Below are 19,486 nucleotides of genomic sequence, written 5' to 3'. Positions count from 1 at the left end.
GAATCAGGCTGTGCGGACGCAAACGCCAATTTGATTCCCCTATCAAATCAGCAGGTACGGACACAAAAATGCCAATTTTCGAAGTTAGTATCTATGGAATGCAAATTGGTGATTAAATTGTGTACGTGTAGACGCTAGATGAGATTGGCGCCAATTATTTTCCTAATCAAATCGGTCGATTTGCCCAGCTCGTCTGGATACAGCTTAAGAAAAATGGGACGACACTACAGTGTTGCCACTTTTCAATTTCTACTCTTTTTACCAGGCCGTATGAAACGGAACGTCCCTATGGTCTTGGTGCTGTCAGTGTCATTCGGAACGGGGTTGTCAATGTCATTGTCAGACGAAAACGACGAAAACAGTCACACATGTGTTTATAGTTAAATAAGTTTCAGGAAAATATGTAATATAAACGACTTATAAACACCAAAAATGCTGAAGCCTAAAGAAAAAGTTGACGATCTGCCGGGCTTCGAAGTACCAACAGATGAAACGGCACCCGAGAATGAATTGCCAAGCAATAAAAAGAAAAAGAAGGGCTCTGGGGGTTTCCAGTCGATGGGGCTGAGTTTTCCAGTCCTCAAAGGCATTACCAAGCGAGGCTATAAGCAGCCAACACCTATACAGCGTAAGGTAAGCTGCCAGGAAAAGTATCCAAACATAACCTCAAAAGAACTGCATGGTTTTGTACAGTGGGCCAAGAAAGTGGTCTACCAGTTTTGACAAAAGTTTCTGCGAGATCTAACGATCGCTAAGGTTGACTTTTCTAACGGAGTTTAAAATAAATCGACCTTGTTGTCTCATGACGTTCAAACGAACCTCAACCATAGGGTGGTAGACCACTTTCTTGGCCCACTGTACAAACCATAAATATATTTATTTTTCTTAATATTATGAATTTCAATTAAATATCGCGGAACTGTTTTTGCTAGTGTTGTGAATAACGCTCATTTCGAGGCTTAAAGACTCGAACCCTTAAGACTCGAGGCTTAACGCCTCAAAGGCGACAAATACGATTTCTTACATCCATACGCGTAAAATAAATAAATACAATTCTCAAATATAGTCGAGTCTTTAAGCCGAAAAATAAGCGTTATTCACAACTGGTTTTTGCGCCTGTATACAGTATACACTACCATGTATAAAAAAAACTGTAAGATTTACTTATCTACTTCTTTTTAAATCACAGTTTCTTTCTATAAAGTCTCATTCGACAAGAATTATGGTATAAATCAAAGTGATAGGTATTTACGATTCTAACTAGCCAGTCAGACTTGTCTTGACTAGACAACTTTAAGGATAATTTGTGATGACCAGTAGTCAAGGCTGATCCCAAGTCTGCTTTACTATTGATAAGATTAGGGGTTCTTCAAACTTTTAAACCTGAAGGCTGTGGCCAGACTATGAATTTGGCTCTTTTCATTGGTCAGAGTTGCAAGTCATAGTTTGGCAATTTTTAAAGCATGGTTTACATTCAAATCCTTTTCCAGACTATCCCCCTAGCGTTAGCAAACAAAGATGTGGTGGCCATGGCCCGGACGGGGTCCGGCAAGACTGCTTGCTTCGTGTTACCAATACTGGACAAGCTTGTGGCACCTTCCAACAAGCCCATGCCCGGGAAGAACTTCAGAGCTCTCATTCTGTCACCTACCAGGGAGTTGGCTTTACAGGTAAGGTGTATCAGTATGTTAATAATTATATAGTTACCCTTGGCATTGAGAGTTTAAAAATGTTGGAGTATTAGCTTTATGTCAATTAATTAAATTTTATAAATAGACATTTCTGCTGTGGGAGTTTGACAAGCAAAGCATTAATTTAATTATACCTACCTATAGAAATAAAAGTAAAAAATATATATAATTTCTGTATAAAGGATATTTTCAGTAGTTAAAGCGCCCATTATTAGTGTCTCTTGAATTTAGAAATAAATCAATTAATTCCATCAATAGAGCAATTCTAAAAAAGTTTGTACATTTCTATCACATCTTAGATTTCTATAAAAATTGGTATGCTGGTAAAGTACATGAAGCTGAACAACTTCCACCACATTTCCCAAAATGTCCCAGATTTGTTACTGTTTGTTACCAAATTTCCTTACACAGTTCAGCTTCATGTACTTTACCAGCATATCAATTTTTATAGAAATCTAAGATGTGATCGAAATGTACAAACTTTTTGAGAATTGCTCAATAAATGTCACTATTATCAGTAATAGAGTTAACTTTACTATTCTTTTGAATACAACATAAAGAACACAAAAGTATACACACAAGACTGAAATTTTACTAATTGATTTGCAATTTCAGACACTGAAGTTTGTCCGGGAACTGGGCAAGTTCACAGGCCTGTCTTCAGCTGCGATTCTCGGTGGAGAGTCTATTGAGCAGCAATTCAGCGTGATGTCAGGAAAGGCTCCGGATATTGTTGTGGCCACTCCTGGAAGATTCCTGCACATTTGTATAGAAATGAACTTAAAGTTAGACAACATAAGTGAGTATGACTTTAACTTGTAAATTATTTAATTATCAGGCTGTTCTGGTAAGCACAGATCTTTAACCCACCAAATAGAGATAAGATAAGATAATCCATAGTTGTAAGGTTCAATACAGTTGCATCCTCAATTACAAAAAGCGATCACACATTGATGCTTGCATACTAATTTAGTTGTAAGGTTCAATACAGTTGCATCCTCAATTACAAACGTTAACAAAATGTAGTATAAGGGGCAAACTGTACTGGGAGTTTTGTAAATAATAGTGTAGGATTATTTTATGGTTGCAACATAGTGTTTTAATGTTAACAGAGTATTTTAGTGTGGTGACTCTATAAATATGGAGCTTCATAATACTTACTTAGTTCTTGATTTGTGTATGGTTAACCTCTCAGATCCCAGTGGCTCCAATAGGAGTCGGAATTGTATGGATTTGAGAGGTCCTGGGAAATGAGGGGTTAATGTACGAGTATATGTATTGTCAAATAGAATATGATTTCTAACACTACGTATTTTAATGTTTACAGAAGTGATAGTGTTTGACGAAGCGGACAGGCTGTTTGAACTGGGCTTCGGCGAGCAACTGCGGGAGATAGTAGCTCGCCTGCCTTCAGGCCGGCAAACCCTGCTCTTCTCAGCCACGCTGCCCAAGATGCTGGTCGAGTTTGCCCGTGCAGGCAAGTAATCACTTGATTATACAATTTTACTAGTCTTCCTTACCGTAGTTACCTTTCTGTCTTCTTAATGAAGATGTTTAGACACCTGTGTCTAAAAATCATAAATCATTTATTTTTCGTGATAAACTAGTTAAACATACAAAAGTAACATGATGAAGGTTAGAAATTCATAATTACATATTGTTTACCACGAAATGGGCTCGCCTCAGCATAATGCTGACCCGAGAGTCGGCGCTGATCTTCCGGCGAGTCCATTTATTGTGGGCCACGATCGCAGCTGTACGGCACGGCCTCCTAAAACTGAACGCATCCACTTGCGGTGGCTGCCAGCGCCATCTGGCCTACGGGTGTGACAGATAGGCTGGCCTACGGGTCTATAGAGGCTTTGGCTCGTTATGATTATGTTCAAAGTTTCTCTTGCCTAGCTTGAGTTTTCTGAACTCGCATACATATTTGTCAAGATGCCCAGAACTTATCGGTGCACCCATAGTCAAGACTTATTCCAAGTTATTTATATGACCAGGCCTCTCCGACCCGGTGCTAATCCGTCTGGACGTGGACTGGAAACTACCTTCGACCCTATGGCTGGGCTGGATCTACGTGCGAGCAGAACTGAAGACGGCCGCGTTGCTGCTGTTGCTAGACCGCGTGCTGACGGACACCACGCCGCAGGCCGTCGTGTTCGCCGCCACCAAGCACCACGTCGAGTACCTGCACATGGTGAGATCTAAAGGCTTCGTCACACAGGCGCGTTTTTCGGGCGTGGCGTGAGTGGCGCGCCGTTTTTGCATATAAAACGCTCACGCCCCGCCCGGAAAACGCGCCTGTGTGACGGAATCTTAACTAGACCACCCGCTATACAGACATTACGAAGAGCGTCAGGTTACGCATGAGTGTAATTTAATTGTAAAATGTTACGCCGCGAGCAAGCACCACCTCCTTTGCACTAGGTCAGTACGCCAGGTTTTACTGGAGAGTTTCTGACGGAAAGACACTACATATTATGTTTCCTTTATTTATTTGTATTCTTGGGTTAGGGATTTATAATATTACTAGCTTTTGCCCGCGACTTTGTCTGCATGGAGTTATTAATTTGGGTAGCTTATTTTTACCCAATCTGCTTTTTATTGATTCCCCATACAAACTTCCACCCCCCCCCCCCCTTTCACCCCCTTAAAAGGTGATTTCTGGGATAAAACCTACCCTATGTCCTTCTCCGGGACTCAAAACTATCTCCATACCAAATTTCAACTAAATTGGTTCAGCGGTTTAAGCGTGAAGAGGTAACGGATAGACAGACACACTTTCGCATTTATAATATTAGTATGGAAGCACCTTCTTTGGCGCAGGTATCTTATACAATTAATTTTTGATCCCAGATCCTCCAGAAAGCCGGGATCTCCTCAACCTACGCCTACTCCGGTCTAGACGCGTCGGCGCGCAAGATCGCGCTCGGTCGTTTCTCCAATAACAAATGTTCCGTGCTCATAGTAACGGATGTCGCGGCGAGAGGGTTGGATCTGCCGGCGTTGGACACAGTCATCAATTATAACTTCCCGGCTAAACCTAAGCTATTCGTGCACAGAGTCGGTGAGTTGATTATTTATACTAGCGACACGCCCCGGCTTCGCACGGGTTAACAAATTATACATAAACCTTCCTCTTGAATCACTCTATTTAAAAAAAACCGCATCGTAGCGTAGTTTTAAATCTAAGCATACATAGGGAAAGACAGACAGCGGGAAGCGATTTTGTTTTATACTGATTTTCATTCTGACATCACTTGGCCGCCATCAGATATATCGGAGCAGCCAAGGCATTCACAAATATCTGAAGAGAGCGTCTATTATCAAGACGTTAATAGTATTTTATGCAACCGTTGTTTAAGAGAGGTCAAAAAAGGCGAGTGGCGCGAGTAACAATTTGAGGCGAAGCCGAAAATTGTTAATAAAGACGCCACGAGTATTTTTTGACCTTTCTTAAACAACGGTTGCATACAATGCTTTTTTCACCTCAGCAGCTCGAACAAGGTTACTTTGCTACTTAAAAACAGTGAGCAAAATCGCATTTTGCTCACTGAGTGTGACAAAATGAGCAAAATGCGATTTTGCTCACTCAGTGAGCAAAATGCGATTTACTTCACTGTTTTTAAGTAGCAAAGTACCCTTGTTCGAGCTGCTGAGGTGAAAATTTAATTGTTGGTATATCTTAAGAAAACATGAGTGAATAGAGGTAATTGATGAAGAAGGAATACATTTTTCGGGTTCTCTAATATGTTCTCAATGCTGAGGTGAAAAATGTTGTGTACTACACGAGATCAAAGTTATTTACATCTCGTGCGCTTTTGAGTCCCTTACTACGCTCAAGATTCTAAATTAGATTCACTCGCTACGCTCGTGAATCTATTATAGAATCTTTCGCTTGCACGGGACTCAAAATAAGCACTCGAAGAAATATCAAACTTTGATCTCTTGTTGTACAAATAACTATTCTACGACCAAGCACTTACCTTGAAATAAAATTGTAAATTTAACAAATATTTTTAATTCAAGAAGTAGCAAAAATTGAGGGTACGGGCGGAAAACGAATGAATGAATGAATGAAATTTAAAAATAAAACATGTCTATGGTTCACTTATTTGTCATAGATGACATTTAAAATAAGGTTGGCAACACTGTATTTCATTCAATATTTTTTAAGTGGTCATTACACGAAGTAGCGTAAAATCGCCGAAAAGATACCGCGTGTATGCACAAATTATTTTTTGGGGAATAGACTAAAGACTTGTCTTGACAACTATAAGGTAGGGTTTTAAAGGTGTGTGCACGACCCTTTAAATGACAAATAAAAGTACGGGAGTAGAAAAAATACATTTACGAAATTTTTGAGTATCTTGGTCGTACTTACTGTGTTTGCCGTCAGCTTAAACACGTAACATTGTCGCTAGGTCGCAGCGCCCGCGCTGGTCGCGCAGGTCGCGCTTGGTCGCTGGTCGCGGCTGGCGACGTGGCGCACCTACTCGACCTACAGCTCTTCCTTGGCGCCGATCTCAAGTGCCCCGACCAGGTATTCAAAAAATTCAAATTCAAAATTCTTTATTCAACAAAAACACGTACAGATGATCAAAGGGATGGAGCCTCCCTGTAAGCAAAATAAATGCTTGTGTTGGGAGACACCGCTCTTCCTTACATAGGTAACTTGAGGTAAGTACTATCTACTACATTATTATTTACAAGTATAAATATCTTAAGACAATAATAACCTTACAGGCTATAAACTATTCAACTAATCTTAACTAAGGTATACTTTTATACTTAAACTAGCGACCCGCCCTGGCTTCGAGCGGGTTAACAAATTATACATAAACCTTCCTCTTGGATCACTCTATCTATTAAAAAAGCGGCCAAGTGCGAGTCGGACTCGCCCATGAAGGGTTCCGTATTTAGGGGATTTATGACGTATTAAAAAAAAACTACTTACTAGATCTTGTTCAAACCAATTTTCGGTGGAAGTTTGCATGGTAATGTACATCATATATTTTTTTTAGTTTTATCATTCTCTTATTTTAGAAGTTACAGGGGGGGGGACACATTTTACCACTTTGGAAGTGTCTCTCGCGCAAACTATTCGGTTTAGAAAAAAATGATATTAGAAACCTCAATATCATTTTTGAAGACCTATCCATAGATACCCCACACGTATGGGTTTGATGAAAAAAATTTTTTTGAGTTTCAGTTCTAAGTATGGGGAACCCCCAAAAAAAAAATATTTTTTTTCTATTTTTGTGTGAAAATCTTAATGCGGTTCACAGAATACATCTAAGTACTTACCAAGTTTCAACAGTATAGTTCTTATAGTTTCGGAAAAAAGTGGCTGTGACATACGGACGGACAGACGGACAGACAGACATGACGAATCTATAAGGGTTCCGTTTTTTGCCATTTGGCTACGGAACCCTAAAAACCGAATCAAAATCCGTTGTTTAGTTTTAAAGATCTAAGCATACATAGGGATAGACAGCAGGAAGCGACTTTGTTTTATACTATGTAGTGATAACTACCATGGTTTGAAGTGTTAACAAATGTGAAATTCACGCGTTTTATAAAACCTAAAATCTGCACGGAATATAAACTAACAATTAATATCGTCCTGGCCAGGGATCGGATACCGCTAATTTTTGTTTGGGAACGAAAACGGTATTTTTTCGTTCTTTGCTAATTACTTCATTTCTAACTGAGCAATCTAATAATACGAAGTCGTTACCTAAAAACACAATTGAGTCCTACATTTCGAGTATAAAATAATTCAAAAAATATGGTTCTTTCTAAGTTTTTGCAAAAAACCGGTTCCGATCCCTGGTCCTGGCCATTCACTAATGTACCGTGTTCAAGTACGTTATCACAGTTTTTTGGCCACGGGCGGCTAAATGCTCAAAGCGCGAGCACTAAGGTGAGAACTGTAAGTGTAAGATGGTTCGGTGTTATAGTCCGTAGACTTAAAGCTGGCCCCGTACAACCTTTGTCTATTAAGTAAATCGGCACGGCACATTTTTTTTATACCAGCTTTTACAACTGTACACGTTAAAATGCAGTGAATGTTCCCAGGTATCCGAGTCTGGTCTGGCGTGCCCGAGCGGCGTGTGGGGCGGCATGCCCGCCAGCGCGCTCGAGATGCGGCACCAGGACGTCATGGCCTGGGAGAAGAACTACAATGAGATCGTACGTACAAATACCACATATAATCACAAAATAGATACAGTACAGAAATCAATCTACATACAAAGTGCGCTCGAGCAACGCACACATAGACACTGCTCACGGACACGATATCTCGGACCGGTTGGGACCAGTGCGAGCGCAAGTGCCATCCGCTTGAGACACGCGTCTGTGAACTTTTTTGTGCAATAATGGAGAAACAAAAAAGTTATTATAACTGTTCAGTGGACGGTTGTTTGAATTCAACATAAAACGATGAATTGTCTTTTTTAAGCTACCAGTGGTTTCAGAGAGGTAAGTAAATATCTGCTTGTATTTCGATGGTTCGTTTTAACGTTAAACAGAACAGTTAGGTAGGTAGGTACCTATGCACCCCGCCCCGGCCACTACTAGATACGAGTGCCACTATCACGTTACTACGATAGTTTTTTGTGCATAAATCATAGTTGACAACCCTAGAGCGACCGCCGAGCGTAGGTATGAAAAGTGAAGTACATACATGTGATTGACTTCTGTACTGTATCTATTTTGTGATATAATTGACAGAATTTCAAGAGATGCCTGTCACAAATTAAGGCTCATTTAGACGGCGCGCGAACTCGTATACGATTTTAGTTACATTGCGGACCATTCAGGTTACACTAATTCAGCTGACCGATCAAATGAGGCAATATAATGAACTCGCTTGCGAGTTCTCGCAACGTCTAAATGAGCCCTTAAGCTTTGGTTTCCTCCGAAAGCGGTGCTGTCATATAGCGGCCGTCTCCATACGAATACTACGACATCCATATTTATTTTAGCCGTATTATTTAGTATGGAGACGGCCGCTATATGACGGCACCGCTATCCTAGGAAAACCGATCTTTAGTCACGCCATAGTACGAAAACTTTTGTTTAAGAGTGTATCATAAATGTTTGTTTAGGTAACTCAGGGCAGTCAATAGAAAATATTTGGCATAATCATTTCAACGTGGTTCAAGAATAAGTTGTTATTTACATACTAAAATTGTACGTACATTGCAAAATACAACATCATTTTGAACTGTTCCTCGTTGCGTTGCTAATCGAACTGCACTTTGCCGCCCCGGGTTAGGTAGTTCCATTCGGGGCGGGGTAATGCGTGGCCATTCTGTATGAAATAAAAATAATATTACTCTGTAGCTATGTGGAGGTTCCTCTGTAGATAAATATCTAACTTTGAAAACCGTTTCTAACTTATCTATAAATATTTATCCAGGAAGACGCATCCCGCGTGATGGGTCGCGGCTGGCAGCAGTACATCAAGTGGCGAGAACCCGCCTCCGCTGACGCCAACAAGCGTGCTAAAGCAACCACGCCACCTACTTTAACACACCCGGCCTTGTTAGACGAGGGGCAACGGGCCGTGCTCGACCTGGCCGCGCAGATCAAGAACTACACTCCTAAAGGGGTATGTTACATTGTACTACTAACCTAACCTAACTTACAACTAAACTGCTAAGTTAGATAGTCACTGACCAACAAGCGTGCTAAAGCAACCACGCCACCTACTTTAACACACCCGGCGCTGTTAGACGAGGGGCAACGGGCCGTGCTCGACCTGGCCGCGCAGATCAAGAACTACACTCCTAAAGGGGTATGTTACATTGTACTACTAACCTAACCTAACTTACAACTAAACTGCTAAGTTAGATAGTCACTGACCAACAAGCGTGCTAAAGCAACCACGCCACCTACTTTAACACACCCGGCGCTGTTAGACGAGGGGCAACGGGCCGTGCTCGACCTGGCCGCGCAGATCAAAAACTACACTCCTAAAGGGGTATGTTAGATCGTATGGATTGACCTAACTTACAACTAAAAGGCTAAGGTATATTGTCACTGACAGACCATAAAGGGAGGGGCAACGGGCCGTGCTCGACCTGGCCGCGCAGATCAAGAACTACACTCCTAAAGGGGTATGTTAGATCGTAGGGACTGACCTAACTTACACCTAAAAGGCTAAGGTATATTGTCACTGACAGACCATAAAGGGAGGGGCAACGGGCCGTGCTCGACCTGGCCGCGCAGATCAAGAACTACACTCCTAAAGGGGTATGTTACATTGTAGGGACTGACCTAACTTACATCTAAACTGCTAAGTTAGATTGTCACTGACCATAGAGAAAAAAATACATAGAGTGCTCACTCCATACATCAGTTTTAGTACCAAAAAGACTATTAGCATCTAGCATCGAGTAGCGGAACTATCAGTACTGCTACTTGACAATAGATGTCGCCACCGACCGGAAAGTCTTATGCTGTTGAGATTTATTTATTTATTTAAACTTTATTGCACAAAATATATACAACAATGTACAAATGGCGGACTTAATGCCAAATGGCATTCTCTACCAGTGAGATAAGACTTTCCGGTCGGTGCTACATCTATTGTCAAGTAGCAGTACTGATAGTTCCGCTACTCGATGCTAGATGTAGACACTGAAATTAATAGTCTGAACTGATGTATGGAGTGAGCACTCTATGTATTTTTTTCTCTATGCACTGACAGACCATAAAGGAATCGGAATCAGAATGCATTTATTTGTTACTAGCTGTGCCCGCGGCTCCGCCCGCGTGAAATTCGGTCCGTGTCGTGTCAGTAAGCGGCTAATTCATCCCTAATTTCTCTCCCTCTCACCTGGAGGCGGAACTTGAAGTAAAGTTGACAGATGGATACGCTAATTTCTTATACCATAGGTACATTGTATTTAGCAACTACACCATTCACGCTCAAAAACACGACACTGTTAGACGAAGGACAGAGGAACGACGGAGCAGATATAAACGGATAAGTTTGACAAGTTATACGGTTATTTGCCACCATCATAGCATAAAATAAACATTTATAGCTCAGTAATCCAGACATTAAAATCGATTTTAGAACATAAGTTGTCATGTTGTTAAAACTGACGTACAGTCGCCATCAGATATATCGGAGCGGCCAGGGTGCTCACAAATATCTGAACACGCCTCTATTGTCATAGAGAAAAAAATACATAGAGTGCTCACTCCATACATCACTTCAGACTATTAATTTCAGTGTCAACATCTAGCATCGAGTAGCGGAACTATCAGTATTGCTACTTGACAATAGATGTAGCACCGACCGGAAAGTCTTATCTCAACAGCATAAGACTTTCCGGTCGGTGGCGACATCTATTGTCAAGTAGCAGTACTGATAGTTCCGCTACTCGATGCTAGATGCTAATAGTCTTTTTGGTACTAAAACTGATGTATGGAGTGAGCACTCTATGTATTTTTTTCTCTATGCTATTGTCAAGGCGCTAGAATGCGTGTTCAGATATAATTGAGCACCTTGGCCGCTCCGCAATATCTAATGGCGACTGTACGCAGACAGTATTTGAAGTTTCTAATTTATTCCAGACCATCCTCGAATTGGGCGTGAAACATGACTCTCCGATGAACGTGGCCATGAAGACCATGAAAAAGGAACACGGCAAACTTGTGCAGCGCGTGCGCGAAAACAAAAAACTGCAGGTGAATATACCTTCTTCCGATACTAATGTACGCTTTCCCTATATATATAGATACCCTTCTTATGATACTAATAGATCTGATTAGTATCATAGGGGTCTCTATTGGTTCCCATAAAGTTTTAAGTCATAATGTATTGTTTGTCCGCATTTTCGTTAGTCATTTTTTTTGAATCTTTTATTCATGATAAACTAACATACATTTTATAAATTACATACCTAGAACTCGCCAAACTGTGGAGAAACCCAGAAAAAGCAGAAACCCGTAACTTTTCAGAATTGCCATAAAACAAACCTCTTCTCTTCTTTTAACTTTAGGAAATTCCTGAAAAGTTAACGGTTTCAGAATTTTGACTAGTGATAATCTGACAATCATTATGAACTTCAATCATTATGTCAAACAAAGGGTTTTCAAACTAGTGGGAGTCAGAAATCTTATGGGTCCGCGAAACGAAAGAAGATCCAATAGGGGAGAGGTTATGAACTCACCATCATCATCATATCAGCCTTTTATCGCCCACTGCTGAACATAGGCCTCTCTACGAGTACGCCCCTTATCCCGGTTCTAAGCCAATCTCATCCAGAAGTCACGACAACTCACTACATACTCGTAAGAGGATAACGTTTGAAACCGTTTGGGGACCTCTACAATAGCTTGTTTTCTAATTAAACATGAAAATCTATCGGTGTACAATACAATACAAATACTCTTTATTGCACACCTCAATAGAAGAAGACAATACAAATAAAACAGAAATACAAGCAGAGGTAAACAACAGGCGGTCTTATCGCTAAAAAGCGATCTGTTCCAGACAACCTATTGCCCAAATAAACTTAAAATAACTTTCAGGCTGGAGTGATATTGAGCACAGAGGGAAAATCAAAGGAAGTTGTGCGAGACGAGAATTACATACCGCACCAAGCCAGCGACCAAATTACTGAAGTTGGGTATGTTATGTACACAATTGCAAATGGCTTCTTATTGAATGAAACTATACATATATAGTTTCATTCAATAAGAAGCCTATACATATGACTTGGAACTCCGGTAGCCGTTTAAGAAGTGTAACACTCTTACGGTAGATGTCGCTACGGTCCCCTTGACCCATAATATGGTGGAAAGATTTGCTGGCTATGGATGAGGTCTTGGCTCAGATGGCAGAGCGCTGGAGTATCGATCCAGAGGCCGTGAGTTCAAGTCTCACCCAAGACAGTAATTTTTCCACTTTTAAATTTATTCTAAGTTTAATAGCATCGTTCGCAGACGTTTCTGCTTGTTAAAAATTAAAATTATACATATATATCTACGTTTAAATTCATTTATAGTATATAAAGAGTTCAGGACTTTACAATGGTTTTCATTATGTTATATTAAAAGCAGCGTGCTAGGCACATTTAGCCGGGTAACCTATCGACCCTAATAGCATATAATACCCTTAATTTTTATATTTACCTATTTGTAAATTTCTGTACCTAAAAGTGTTCCAGAAGAAATTACTAATTTAATTAAAGATAGTCCAGTCTCTGTAAAATTAAATCCCCATTTCAATAGTCTTTGGAAAGACTTTGGAAGTTAAATGAACTCACTCTTACTATATATTTGGAGGATCTCGGAAATGGCTCTAACGATTTCGATGAAATTTGCTATATGGGGGTTTTCGGGGGCGAAAAAATCGATCTATGTAACTAGGTCTTATCTCTGGAAAAACGCTCATTTTTAGGGTTCCGTACCCAAAGGGTAAAAACGGGACCCTATTACTAAGACTACGCTGTCCGTCCGTCCGTCTGTCACCAGGCTGTATCTCACGAACCGTGATAGCTAGACAGTTGAAATATTCACAGATGATGTATTTCTGTTGCCGCTATAACAACAAATACTAAAAACAGGATAAAATAAAGATTTAAGTGGGGCTCCCATACAACAAACGTGATTTTTGACCGAAGTTAAGCAACGTCGGGCGGGGTCAGTACTTGGATGGGTGACCGTTTTTTTGCTTGTTTTGCTCTATTTTTTGTTGATGGTGCGGAACCCTCCGTGTGCAAGTCCGACTCGCACTTGGCCGGTTTTGAGTTTTTATATGTTTTCCGAGCAAAGCTCGGTCTCTCAGATATTACATACCTAATAGAGGCAAGTTCAACGCACTAATTGACAAGCAGACGTATTCACCAATGTCCCTCACTATATAACGCTGCAGCATGGCGGTGAACTTCAACTCGGGCGCTGCGTCCGTCGAGCTGGACATGGGCGCGGACAGCGGCGAGGCGGCGCGCGCGCACCACAACCACATGCGCTGGGACCGCAAGCGCAAGAAGATGGTGCACGCAGACCCGGTTAGTCATTCACCAGTCATAAAGTGGTAGTCTTCATTAGAGATGCACCGGATATCCGGTTACTATCCGGTACCTGGCCTATCCGGCATTATTTTAGTATCCGGCCGGATACCGGATAGTGACCTACTATCCGGCCGGATACCGGATAGTAAAATTAACACATTTTGGGGTAAAAAATGGAATCTAAAAAAAGCGGCCAAGTGCGAGTCGGACTCGCCCATGAAGGGTTCCGTATTTAGGCGATTTATGACGTATAAAAAAAAAACTACTTACTAGATCTCGTTCAAACCAATTTTCGGTGGAAGTTTACATGGTAATGTACATCATATGTTTTTTTTAGTTTTATCATTCTCTTATTTTAGAAGTTACAGGGGGGGGGGCACACATTTTACCACTTTGGAAGTGTCTCTCGCGCAAACTATTCAGTTTAGAAAAAAATGATATTAGAAACCTCAATATTATTTTTGAAGACCTATCCATAGATACCCCACACGTATGGGTTTGATGAAAAAAAAAAATTTGAGTTTCAGTTCGAAGTATGGGGAACCCCAAAAATTTATTGTTTTTTTTCTATTTTTGTGTGAAAATCTTAATGCGGTTCACAGAATACATCTACTTACCAAGTTTCAACAGTATAGTTCTTATAGTTTCGGAGAAAAGTGGCTGTGACATACGGACGGACAGACGGACAGACAGACAGACATGACGAATCTATAAGGGTTCCGTTTTTTGCCATTTGGCTACGGAACCCTAAAAACAGTCACGGTCATAATGCTAACGACACAGAAGATAGAAATGAATACGTAACCAATGTAACCAAACACAATACACTTATTTGTTTACACAAAAATACGCGCGCGCACTTGTAACTATAAACAAACTTACTAGGTACGTAATGACATGATAAAACTCGTTACGATCCTAGAAATGGGTCCGCGCGAACGTTCACTACGAAACAGGTCGAAACCTGCGCGACGCGCACCTGCAAAACTCAAAATATAGGTATAGTTCCGCCGGCCGAATATCCGGCGGCCGGATACCGGATATTCGGCCAGTGTCCGAGCCGGATATCCGGTATCCGGTATCTGGCCAAACAACTATCCGTTGCATCTCTAGTCTTCATTGTTGTTTCAGCGGTTTATTTTACTTCATCGCAAGAACGGTATTAAGTAGAGATGCCACGAATGTTCGCCAACTATTCGGTATTCGGCCACTTTGCTGAATATTCGGTATTCGGCCGAATGTTGCCTAAAAAGACAAATTGCACAATAAAATAACCAAAAACTAGGTATATTTAATGTTTAGAATGTGTTCTTGGAAAGTCGTTAAATACGAAGACCCTTTTTTAAGCATTTGTTGATCAAAAAACATTTTATTTTTATCATGTGTCTGACTTGTTTGACTATATTATACGTACTAACAAAAAATATATCTTAGCAAACGTTGTGCTTTGTTGGCGATCAGTTTTCATAATACTTGTGACTCAAAATGTTCGCATGTCATGCCGAATATTCGGTCGCCGAGAGAGGGGCCGAATATTCGGTATTCGGCCAAAACTACTATTCGGGGCATTTCTAGTATTGAGTGAATGTGACTCAGCTCAATGAGCAGTCCCAAAAATAATACCTATTTCCATACCAGCTGCTCCTCCAACAACTTTGTATAAATCTCAACAAGAGATACTCGTTGCCAAAATGTTTAGCTATTAGTCAGGTTCAAGTTATTATTCAGAGCTAAAAAAACACATTCGGCTTACATTTGACGACCGGTCTGGCCTAGTGGGTAGTGACCCTGCCTGTGAAGCCGCGGTCCTGGGTTCGAATCCCAGCAAGGGCATTTATTTGTATGATGAGCACAGATATTTGTTCCTGAGTCATGGTTGTTTTCTATGTATTTAAGTATTTGTATATTATATCTGTCGTTGTCAGAGTACCCACAACACAAGCCTGCTTGAGCTTACCGTGGGGCTTAGTCAATTTGTGTAAAAAATGTCCATTAATATTTATTATTTATTTATATTTATTAGTCAGGTTCAGGTTATTCAGAGCTAAAAAAACACATTCGGCTTACATTTCTAAAGATCACGTTTTATTTTGATCTTTTTCATAGGACGGAGGCCGCAAAATGATCCGAACTGAAAGCGGTGGTCGAGTGCCAGCGTCCTTCCGCAGCGGCCGCTATGAAGAATGGCGGAAGCGGAACGCGCAGGATCAGGATGAGGACGAAGACACTAACGCCAACAGGAAGAGGCCTGGTAAGTAATACGGGTTATTCCCACTAGTTACCACCAAGTTGCTACCAGTGATAACTATTGGGAATTTTTATTCCTAGTAGTTACCAAGTTCAATATCAAAACAAACTGTTTAATTACCTAATAAAGTAATAAAACACTTCAAAAATAATCATAATGGATTATTACATTTATTTTTTAATTTATTTATATATTCATATTTACAACTTACTAAACATTTATATCCTCGCCAAACTGCCCTTCCTAACTATCCTTACGTATATATTTAACTCTTAACAACATTTTAGTGGTAACTATTGGGGAAAAAAATCCCACCTTTTACCAGTGGCTACTACTGGGAATAAAAATTCCCAGTATTTACCACCAAACCGAGTTAGTGGTAACTACTGGGAATTATTTTTTCCCAGTAGTTACCAGTGGTAAAAGGTGGGAAGAAAATTCCCAGTAATTACCACTGGTAAATAACTTGGTGGTAACTAGTGGGAATAACCCAGTAATACAGATTGCCTCTAAGGCCGAGGACTGGAGGCCATTCATACATTGCGCTAGCGATGGGCGAGTCGAGTTATCTGATTCGAATAATTCGAATCAGCCTACAGATGAGTCAATTCGAATCAACTCGACCACTAGCTAACTCGGCGAATGAATCGCCAATTCGCCAACTCGCCGAGCCGAGTCAACGCTATCACACTGCTACTAAGGCCATTCAAAAATAAACCTTAATACCGTAGCCCGAAGGCTCTTTTAACAACAACTGCCGCTCGATTCGCCGTCTCAACTCGAGTTGGTACTATGACCATTCAAAAATAAACCTTAATATCGTGACCCAAGGTTCTTTTTTACAACAACTGCCGCTTGATTCGCCATCCCAAGTATCCCAACTCGAGTTCACTGCTAGTATGGCCATTCAAAAATAAACCTTAATTCCGTGCCTTAAGGTTCTTTTTACAACTGCCGCGTAACTCGCCGTCTCAACTCGCTCCGCGCCTGTGCCTGTGACCTTGTCGCGAACCACGCGAATCGTCGAGTCGAGTCAACTCGATTTTGAATTCGAATCAGCGGCCGTATCAATTCGAATGATTCGAATTGAAAAAAGTGGACTCGTCACATCGCTACATTGCGCTCGACCTAATGTATGAATGGCCTTGACTTGCCGCTCGCCGCTTGCTTTCAGTCCGCGCCCTTACGCCTTCAGTTAATACCTTCGCTTTCAATTGTTTTTTTTTTAATCAATCATGGTCAACTATACTAGATAAGACTAGCACTAAGATTGTCAGCGCATGTTAATTAACAAAACGATAGAAGATCTAAGACACATTCGTCAGATTCCTTTTTCGTCAGGATAAATTATAGCCTGTTTTTTTTTCGGACGAAAACGGAAATACTCTTTGGACAGAAAAAAACTTAACTTTAATGTGGAATATTTGGAATTATCCTGTGATACTTGCATCTCTTAATATGCTCCACCAGTGGATCGAAAAATTTAAACCTTTCCTTCACAACTTAACCAACTTTCTGGGCGCTTTGCCCTTCGGGCATCTGAAGCTACCTAACGAACCTAACCTACCTACCTACGCTTGTCTCCCCAGTGTAATGTTTTCACGAACTAAATCAATAGGTAGGTAAGTTAGGTTCGTTAGGTAGCTTCAGATGCCCGAAGGGCAAACCGCCCAGAAATAGGAGCCCCGCGAAGCGGGGCTCTGTCTGGTTAAGTTGTGCAAGAAATGTTTTTGGAACAGAAAATTCTGACAAATGCGGAATCTGACCAAAAGTCCGTTGTCGTCCGAAAAAAAAACAGGCTATAATTTATCCTGACGAAAAAGGAATCTGACGAATGTGTCTTAGATCCGATAGAAGTTAGTTTAATGGCATTCATTGAGTAAAAAAGGTCCACGGTCCACCAACAGATTAAAGGCTTCGTCACACAGGCGCGTTTTCCAGGCGCGGGTTGAGCGGGGCGTGAGCGTTTTATATGTAAAAGCGGCGCGCCCCGCTCACGCCCCGCCCGGAAAACGCGTCTGTGTGACGAAGCCTTAAAACCTAGTGCGGAAAGAGAAGAGTCGTAGAATGTATGGGCTCCCTTACATTCCACGACTCTTCTCTTTCCGCACAGACTTTAAATGCTACTCTCGCTGGTTTCTATTAAAAATAAAAACAATTGCCGCATTTTGCAATATTAGCACCAACTAGCAATGGAGTGCCGTTCATTTTTACGGACGGTTTCTATAGAGCTTAGCTCAGATAGCATTTTTCCTCTTCTATTATCTATAGTTCGTAACAAACTCCTTTCTCCTACTATACGTAAAACCTCTTCGTTGGTTTTCTTTTCAGTCCAACTGATCTTTGCCATTTGAAGTGTCCTGAAGTCGATTTTAAAATCCTAAACCCAATCTCTCAATTTGTTACCAGTGTCCGAGTTCCGTCCCCACTGGGTGAAACACAATGAGGCGCTAGCCAAGAAGAAAGCCACGGTATCATCCAAAGAGTTCCGCGACAAGGGTCAGATCGTCAAGGACCGCATCCGTAAGGAGAAGATCAAGCAGAAACTCAAGCACAAGCAGAAAGGCGGCAAGAAAGGCAAACCCGGCAAGGGGAGGAAGAAGAAATGAGATCAATATACATTATGTATTAGAACCACAGACAATCCAACCTCTAGACATAGCATAGTCGCGCTACCCCCTCTGCCACACATACGGTAGCGTTACTCCATCTTCGAGTCAATCCCGTGCCGTGATTGGTCCGTGTCTTTGAACGGACCAATCACGGCACGGGATTCGCTCACCTCGCCCCCCCGTAGTTTTGGCAGCATCGGTTTCATGAAAGAATTGGCCTAAGCTCAGTCTAGAGGTTGGATTGTCAGTGATTAGAACAAATTAAATTATTTTCAGAAAATATTTTAATTTGTTTTTATTTCAAGTAGACACACTACTATAAATTATAAACTTTGAATAAATGTCATATACTAATACTAATGCCTATGCCGCTGTGGCCCGGTGGCCGAATGGCTCAGGCACCTGCCGCGATAGCAGAGGACGCTGGTTCGATTCCAGCCTGGGGCACTGGAGGCCTTGGTCACTTTTTCTTAGTATATGATATTTATTCAAATATACATAAGAGTAGATACGTTTTTGATTTCTGTACCTATTGCCGTATTCGAACTTCAAGATATTGACAAGAGACGACACGTACTAGATACGTTATAGTTTAGATTTCAACTAGTTCTCTTTTGCAGCTCAATTCGGGCAACCAATGTCACTTTTACGTTAGATATCTATTAGATGTGAATTGGATCTCTAAGTCATATCTTGTGGAAATCGTTCAAGAGTATCTCCAGAATCGCGGAAATGTCAAATTTGACAGGTTAGATCTTAAAAATATCGTTATCGTATCTTAGTGATGTCTAAAAGATATCTTATAGATATCTATTTCAAAATCCGAATTGAGACTAGACTAGTCTCTCCGATTCGCTTATCCTCGTTGGTGAAAATGTGCGATCAATTTGGTTT

The 19,486-nt window shown here is 41.0% G+C and overlaps 1 protein-coding gene across 1 annotated transcript; it reads left to right on the top strand.

Moving 5' to 3' along the window:
* Window positions 1-425: 425 nt before the first annotated feature.
* Window positions 426-18,589, top strand: LOC134649770 (ATP-dependent RNA helicase DDX54). The gene is made up of 14 exons (XM_063504598.1): window positions 426-633; window positions 1,491-1,670; window positions 2,307-2,490; window positions 3,019-3,168; window positions 3,692-3,888; window positions 4,548-4,758; window positions 6,116-6,234; window positions 7,773-7,886; window positions 9,121-9,312; window positions 11,289-11,429; window positions 12,249-12,346; window positions 13,594-13,729; window positions 15,839-15,983; window positions 18,390-18,589. Exons 1-14 carry the CDS (start codon window positions 433-435, stop codon window positions 18,587-18,589), a joined length of 2,268 nt encoding a protein of 755 aa, XP_063360668.1. The 5' UTR covers window positions 426-432.
* Window positions 18,590-19,486: the final 897 nt, after the last annotated feature.

The sequence above is a fragment of the Cydia amplana genome, chromosome 7 (genome assembly GCF_948474715.1).
Source record: "Cydia amplana chromosome 7, ilCydAmpl1.1, whole genome shotgun sequence".
NCBI classification, from domain to species: domain Eukaryota; kingdom Metazoa; phylum Arthropoda; class Insecta; order Lepidoptera; family Tortricidae; genus Cydia; species Cydia amplana.
The sequence above is the reverse complement of the archived record's forward strand: the minus strand, read 5'-3'. Positions and strand labels throughout refer to the sequence as shown.

Excerpts from the sequence above, each read along its gene's own strand:
- LOC134649770 (XM_063504598.1), top strand. The coding sequence starts at position 433 with ATGCTGAAGCCTAAAGAAAAAGTTGACGATCTGCCGGGCTTCGAAGTA. Across the intron at positions 2,491-3,018 it reads CTTAAAGTTAGACAACATAA|AAGTGATAGTGTTTGACGAA; the intron begins GTGAGTATGACT and ends TAATGTTTACAG. Across the intron at positions 3,889-4,547 it reads ACGTCGAGTACCTGCACATG|ATCCTCCAGAAAGCCGGGAT; the intron begins GTGAGATCTAAA and ends TTTTGATCCCAG.